We start from the raw sequence: 7,381 nt of genomic DNA on the forward strand, positions 1-7,381 counted from the left end.
GTATTTTTACACGTAAGAGTATTTTATCACTGCAGTATTACTGTTTTTACCTCCGTCCACCAGGCGGCAGAAACGAGCTGCCGCTGTTAAACACCAAAGAAGAAGAGCGCGGATAGACCGTGTGTGACGTAAACCAATCAGAGAGCAGTATTCCGCTGCCTGGTAACCAGCAGCCAATAGGAATCGTCCGTGTGAGCGCGGACACTCGGATTTGCTGTTGCTCTGCGGTGGTGTGTGTGTGTGTTTGTGTGTGTGTGTTTGGCGACAAAACGTTTATTTTTCATCGTTTTAACGTTTAAACCGCACAAAGGATGAGCCTGTCTTTAAGGTAAACATCTCCGCCTCTTTAACCACCGTGTATTTACTCACTGCAGCGGGCTTTAACGCCGGAAACGCGTCGAAGAGAAGCGGAAGCTAACGTGAGATCTGTGGCGTTAGCTAGCGTTAGCATGTTTTAGTTACCGGCGTTTGATCAAAACAAAGATAGATCAACGTTTATCGGTTATTTTCGTTTAAAAATGGTGTTTGCAGCTGTTTACCTGCCCGCGCAGCCTCCTGAAGGCCTCCGTACAGGAGAATTTAACGCGTACTGTCACAGTCAGCGTGTTTCCTTGTGTTGGTGTTAAACTGGTGTTTCGTGTCTTTAACCCGCTGAGGACTTTACAGCAGTCAGGACAGTACCGCTGTTAGTACTGATAGGAGTAGTAGTAGTAGTAGTAGTAGTAGTATTGGTAGTAGTTTGTTCCGAAAAACATGCACGAAAGAAAAAAAGACAATCTTAAATTAGTGGACAGACAATAAAAATGTACAAAAGGAGACATGAAAAATGTAAACAACACATCACGATTTGATTCATGTAAACAAAGGAGCTGGAAAAACGTGTTTAATCCCATAATTTAACAACAGTTAATAATAATTCAGCTCCCACATCAAAATAAAGCTGTACTGTAATTAAATCTCCAGACTTATTCTAATATATTATCTTAATTACCAATAAGTTTTGTGTTACTATATATAAATTAATTACAAAAATATTTCTCTTAATAAAAATAAATTCTTACATATTCACAAATATAAAAATTAATTAATCTAAAAAAAATCTGTTAATTTTTAATTCATTATCAAATCATGACAGTTATGTTTTACCTAATCAAGATATGTATGTATATATACATATACACATACTAATACACGTTAATACTCACAAATACATTCAAACATACAGTATATATACACATACATACATTACTCAAGTTTTTCCTGAAGCAGGGAGACTTGGGACGGTTGCAAAACGTTACTTAAAGACTATTTGGACAACATTTTTTATTCCTATCTTTATTACTTATTATTTTTATTTTCTTATCTTTTATTTTAATTTTATTTTGTCTTTTTGTCTTCTTTGTATTTTGATGTGAAGCACTCGGTGTATGTAATTTCTTTCTTGTAAAGCACGCTGGGCTGCATTTCTTGTATGAAAGGTGCTACACAAATAAAGTTTATTATTCTCTAAGTATTTTATTCTAAGTCTAAAATACACTGTGGAAACTAAATAGTTACATTCAGACTGTTCAGGTCCAAAAATGCTCCATTGAAACCCATTCAAACTGACATTTTTGATCCCACAGCCATCAGAGCAGAAAAACAGGACTTGTATTATTTCTGGGTGTCATTCTGGGCTTTTGACTCTGAATTTGTCATTTTGACTATTTTCCACCTGATGAGGTCATTTTGACCATATTTGGCATATGGAGGAAATACATGCTATTTCCACTAGGTGACCTGTATATATAAATACATTAGGGATGGCTTTATTTTGATAGTTGTTACCAAAAACGATGCCTCCATAGTATCGGGTCACAGATTTTCACTTGTGACACTAAAGAATTACCTTAGACTAATTATTGTCTAGTAAACTACGAGCCGTCTACAGAGAGCCCTGTACACAAGAGTTTGAGTGTTTTAAATGTTTTGACCCTGTCTAAATACACACTGAGGATCCACCTTTTGCTCTGTACCAATATATGTATGTGATTAAGTGTAATTCACGTGTTTGCATGATTATTGGTGTGGAAATATAGCTTCAGATTTCTCATGTGGTCACACAGTTTGGTGTCTTTGTTTCCAGAGCTGACCTTGCAGCAGACAAAAACAAGCGCAAGAAGAGGAGAGAGCTGACCGAGGACCAGAAACATGAAATCAAAGAAGCCTTCGAGTTGTTCGACACCGACAAAGATAAAGAAATCGACTATCACGAGCTGAAGGTGAGAAATGAAGGAGGATATGTTGTTTTACAGTTAAAAGCAGCCAAATGTACCGACTATATAAAGTGTAACAAGTTCAAACTGTAACACACTTTTCATATCCTGGAAAAGATCAAACCCAGGATACTAAATGTGTGTGTGAAGTACTCATTGACTGATTATGTTTATGGTTAAGATGTTGGATTAAAATTGACTAAATATCTGATGTAAAAATCCCACCAGGTGGCGATGCGAGCGCTCGGCTTTGAGGTGAAGAAAGTGGATGTTTTGAAGATTCTTAAAGATTACGACCGAGAGGGAAACGGCAAAATAACATTTGAGGATTTCAATGAAGTTGGTGAGTTTGCTTTCAGTTTAACCCTTTAGGGACTGTTTGGTGCATTTTACGCACTTTTTATTCTTCATTTTTGGATAATTTTGTCTGTGTTCATGCAACTGGCATAATTTTTGTCCAGACTGTGTATTTTTGTTTAATGTTGAAATTTCCAGCTCAGCTCCTACAATAAGTCTAAAATACACTGTGGAAACTAAATAGTTACATTCAGACTGTTCAGGTCAAAAAATGCTCCATTGAAACCCATTCAAACTGACACTGATAATCAAAAAAAAATTGCCTTTGCTTGTATTATGTTGAAATTTTTTTCAGCTAAAAACTTAGTGGCATCGTGACAAAAACCTAACATTTAAAGGGTTAAATTCTGAAAATTATTGTATTTTTGATGTTTATGATTAGGACCGATGTTGGTCAAGAAATTAACTCGATTAAAGTAGAAAATCGCACAAATATATACTTTTTTTAAGCTTGATTTTGAAAAGCACACCTTGTTTGCAGAGCGGTGAGTATTTAACGCTGCACAAAAATACTAATAATAAAAATCAGTGTTACTGCAAAATTTTGACATATCCTAGGTTGGTAATTGAAAAAAATAATAATCTACTTAGCATGTGGTATGTAGAAAATAGATTTTTTTTCATGCAAAAACATAGTAGCATCATGTCAAAAACCTGTCATCTAAAGGATTAAAATTATGAAAATGAAAGAATATTTGATATTTTTGATTCGGGCTGATGTTGGTTAAAAAAATAAGTCAGTGAAAGTAGAAAATCATACTAATGTATAATAATATTTAGAGCCTGATTTTGTAAAGAGCATTTTGTGTGCAGAGTGATGTGAGTGAGTATTGGACACTGGTAAAAAAATCTACTTAGCATGTGGTATATTGAAAATACCTTTTTTCTTGCAAAAGCACGGTGGTAGCATGACAAAAACATGTCATTTAAAGGGTTAAAATTCTAAAAAATAATGAATATGTGACATTTAAATGTTTTGGCTCATCTTGGTGCAGTGACTGACCGCATCCTGGAGCGAGACCCGAAGGAGGAGATCATGAAGGCCTTCAAGCTGTTCGATGACGACGAGTCGGGGAAGATCAGTCTGAGGAACCTGAGACGAGTCGCTCGAGAACTCGGGGAGAACGTCAGCGACGAGGAGCTGCGCAGCATGATCGACGAGTTCGACGCCGACGGAGACGGTGAAAGTAAGTCGATAATCGGCTCTTACATGAGTTACACAGCGAGGTTCATCTCGAGGTCAGGACATACAGACGCTGACGGACACTCTGAACAGCTGATACAAGATTCCTCTTCCTCTCTGTTCTCACGAGACCGAAGAGTGACGTGCTCCTGTATGATAACCTCATCTGAGCGCTGCGGCGTCCAGAAACATCTAAAACACGGGAAATATTAAAAAAATACTTAAGTCCAGGCAGAGTGCAGAGTTTCTGCAGAAAAGTGCACCACTACACACTGAGAGGGTTAAAAAAATTAAACAAGTCAAGTAAGAACCTTTTAATCTTGTGTGTTTTCTTTTAATGGTATAAATATATTTGTATTATTTATTTATTTTTTTTAAATGACGTTAAGTAAATTTCTGACCACCTGGCATGACTGAGAAACTGAAAAAAACACTTTAAACACCAATATAACATATATGTCATGCCTGCTGCTGGCCTCAAGGGGGAGACATACATTCATAAATATGATTTTTTAAAATTATTTTTATTTTTTCAGGAGCCGTGAGATGTTTTGCGGCGATATATCTCTTTTAAGTTATAATCTGACATGAAAGCTGACGGTTATCATAGCACGTACATTTACTTTACATTTATCATTGTACATTGTACATATTGTACATTTATCTTTTGTTGCATTTTCAGTTTTCTCTTAGTTTAGTTCTTTTTAATCTGTCCTCCTCTTTTGTTTATTGTTTGTTTTTCTCCTGACACATTTCTTAGTTTTTAATTATCTGGATTTACGTAGATTTATGTGTGCGCTCGAGAAAAAATGTAATTTCAAAAAAGAAGATTAATCTGCAGCTATTTTGACAGTTAATTAATTGTTTAAGCCATTTTTCAAGCAAAAAAACCCCAAAAAGTGAGTATTTTCTGCTGCTCTTTGTCTTATGTGATTTTATCTGAATATTTGGGGTCTTAGACTGTTTCCCCGTTAGAGGAGGTCACTGTGGTCGTGAGGATTTTGAGACTGCCATTTTTAACTATTTTGTGACCTTTTGTAATTTAACGATTAATCGACAAAATAATAATCAGATTAATCGATGTGGAGACGAATTAAATCGTCCTCCGCAGACAGACGTCGTCTCTGTTGGTGGCACATACCTGACATGTTTTCAGAAGCGTTAAAATGTGAATAAACTCTCAGATTTATCCTGTTTTTTTTTCTCAGTAAACCAGGAGGAGTTCCTCTCCATCATGACCGGAGACTCCTGATGAGGAGTTTCGTTGACGCTGAGGATTTTTGGCTCGGATCGGTCGTCCACATGGCGGGAAGCTGACTGAACATCTGTCGGTGTGTTTGAAGGTAAACGAGCGTCCTCTCGGAGGTCTGACGTGGACTGAAATCGCTCATTGGCCTCGCGGTTTATACTCGACTCAAAGTGTCGGACACTTTGAGTCCGCCTCTCCTGAAGATTTAAAGCTGTTGATATAACGACGCCGCTCTTTAATTCAAATTCACTCTGAGTGTTTTTGACTTTGAAATGACGCTGTCTTAATAAAAAACGTGCAGTTTCACCTCAGAGTGAATCTGATGTTAGTCTAATCGATTTATGAGACCTGATGATCAATCTTTCTGTCACATCCAAGTTACATCTGGCTAAAAAGGGGAGGAAAACGGGGGAAATTTATTGTTAATTTTACATAATGTGAGTGTTTTAATGTGCTATTTATTTTGTGTCAGAAAAAATAAATCGGTTTGCCAGCAAAACATTTATGATTTTTAATTTACGCCGGACAACATAACCCGCTTTTCAATCCCCGAGGCGCAGGAAACGCCATCGAAGAAAAACTGAAATGTGGTTCATCGTTCATGTTTCCTTCAGGAGGAATCGTAATAACTTGTAACGGAGCTCAGCCCCCCTGCTGAGAAACCGGAGTCTCTGCAGTCACGATTCGTGTCTTGTGGTCGTTTTGGTCTCTTTGTAGTCGTGTTGCGTCTCCTTGAAGTCCTATTGCATCTCTCTTTGGTCCTGTTGTGTCTGTTAGCGGTCTCTCTGCAGTCATTTTGTTTCTCTGCAGTCGTGCGGCATCGGTTTGTCATTTTGCATCTCTTTCCAATTGTGTTGCGTCTCGCTACAATTCTTTACAGCCGCGTTACGTCTCCGCAGCAGTCCTGCAGTCCTGCAGCTCTGCGGCCATGTTGCATTTCTTTTCATTCTCCTCGCAGTCATTTTGCGTCTCTTTGTGCATCTCTCTTGTGTCGCTGCTGCTGCTTCCATGTCTTCGGCAGTGTTGCGTTTCTTTATCATTTTCTATTATTTTCTATTATTTTTCTTTGCATTATCTTTGCAGTCATTTTACGTCTCTTTGCAGTTGTTTTGCATCAATTTGCAGTCATTTTACTTATCTTTGCATCCGTGTTGAGTCTCTTTGCGGTCGTGTTGCATCTCCTTGTAGCTGTGTTGCATCTCTGCAGCCGTGTTGCATTTGTTTTCATTGTCTTTGCAGTTATTTTGAGTCTCTTTGCAGTTGCATTGTGTCCATTTGCAGCCATTTTGCGTCTCTGTGGCCATCTTGCATGTCTTTGCAGCCGTGGTTCGTTTGTTTACATTTTCTTTGCAGACATTTTGCGTGTCTGCGATTGTGTTGTTTCACATTGCATCTCTTTGTGGTCGTGTTGCGTCTCTGCGGCCTGCTGTGTTTGTTTTCATTCTCTTCCCAGCCTTTTTGCGTCTCTTTGCATTTGTGTTGCGTCGATTTTCAGTCACGTTGCATCTCTTTGCGGCCCTTTACTTTGTGGCCGCGTCACATCTCTTTTCAGTCTTATTGCCAAATTTCGGCGCAACATCCTGCTTAACTTCTACAGAGCCCAAAGGATACTGAAAGACAGCAGCCACGCCGGCCACAGTCTGTTCACCCTGCTGCATTCTGGGAAAAGATACAGAAGTATCCACTGCCGAACCACCAGACTACAGAGCAGCTTCTTTCCCCAGAGACTCCTCAACTCCTCCATCGACTCCAAAGGTGTAGCAGGATTTAAGGACAAATTCTAATTTCATCCTTTAAACTATGTTTAAAAAAATAACAAACTTTACTATTTGCCTTTTAAAAACCTTGAGTTTCATCTCTTTGTGGTCGCGTTTCATTCTTGTGGTCATTCTGTGTCTCTTTGCATTGGTGTTACATATCTTTGCAGTCTTATTGCATCTCATTGTGGTCATGTTGCTTGTCTACTGTATGCGATGTGTTGCGTTTCTTTGCAGTTCTTTTGCATCTCTTAACGACTGTTTTGCATCTCTTTGTGGACGTGTTGCATCTCTTTGGAGTCATTTTGCATCCCTTTTGCAGCCATTGTGCATCTATTTCTTCTTTTCATCTTTTTGCATCTCTCTGGGTCGTCTGATATTTTAAACGATATTAACACTTTATATTTTACACTCAGTGATAATAAGATGTAACATTTCTGTCTCAGTTGATGTATTCTTCGGGACTTAAAGTCTTGATGTGTCCTTCATATTTCGATCTTCATAGTCCAACATCCCTCCTGCTGTCCTTTAACTGTCCACCAGAGGGGATTATTATCCATGACTCTTCTTAAACAGTGTG

At 38.2% G+C, this 7,381-nt stretch overlaps 1 protein-coding gene across 1 annotated transcript; it reads left to right on the forward strand.

Annotated features, from left to right (window-relative positions):
* Positions 1–213: 213 nt before the first annotated feature.
* cetn3 (centrin 3) lies at positions 214–5,526 on the forward strand. The gene is made up of 5 exons (XM_042509458.1): positions 214–328; positions 2,126–2,261; positions 2,484–2,598; positions 3,608–3,799; positions 5,004–5,526. The coding sequence occupies exons 1-5, from the start codon at positions 312–314 to the stop codon at positions 5,045–5,047; spliced, it is 504 nt and encodes a 167-aa protein (XP_042365392.1). The 5' UTR covers positions 214–311; the 3' UTR covers positions 5,048–5,526.
* The last annotated feature ends 1,855 nt before the right edge of the window (positions 5,527–7,381 follow it).

Source organism: Plectropomus leopardus, chromosome 20 (genome assembly GCF_008729295.1).
Source record: "Plectropomus leopardus isolate mb chromosome 20, YSFRI_Pleo_2.0, whole genome shotgun sequence".
NCBI classification, from domain to species: Eukaryota; Metazoa; Chordata; class Actinopteri; order Perciformes; family Serranidae; genus Plectropomus; species Plectropomus leopardus.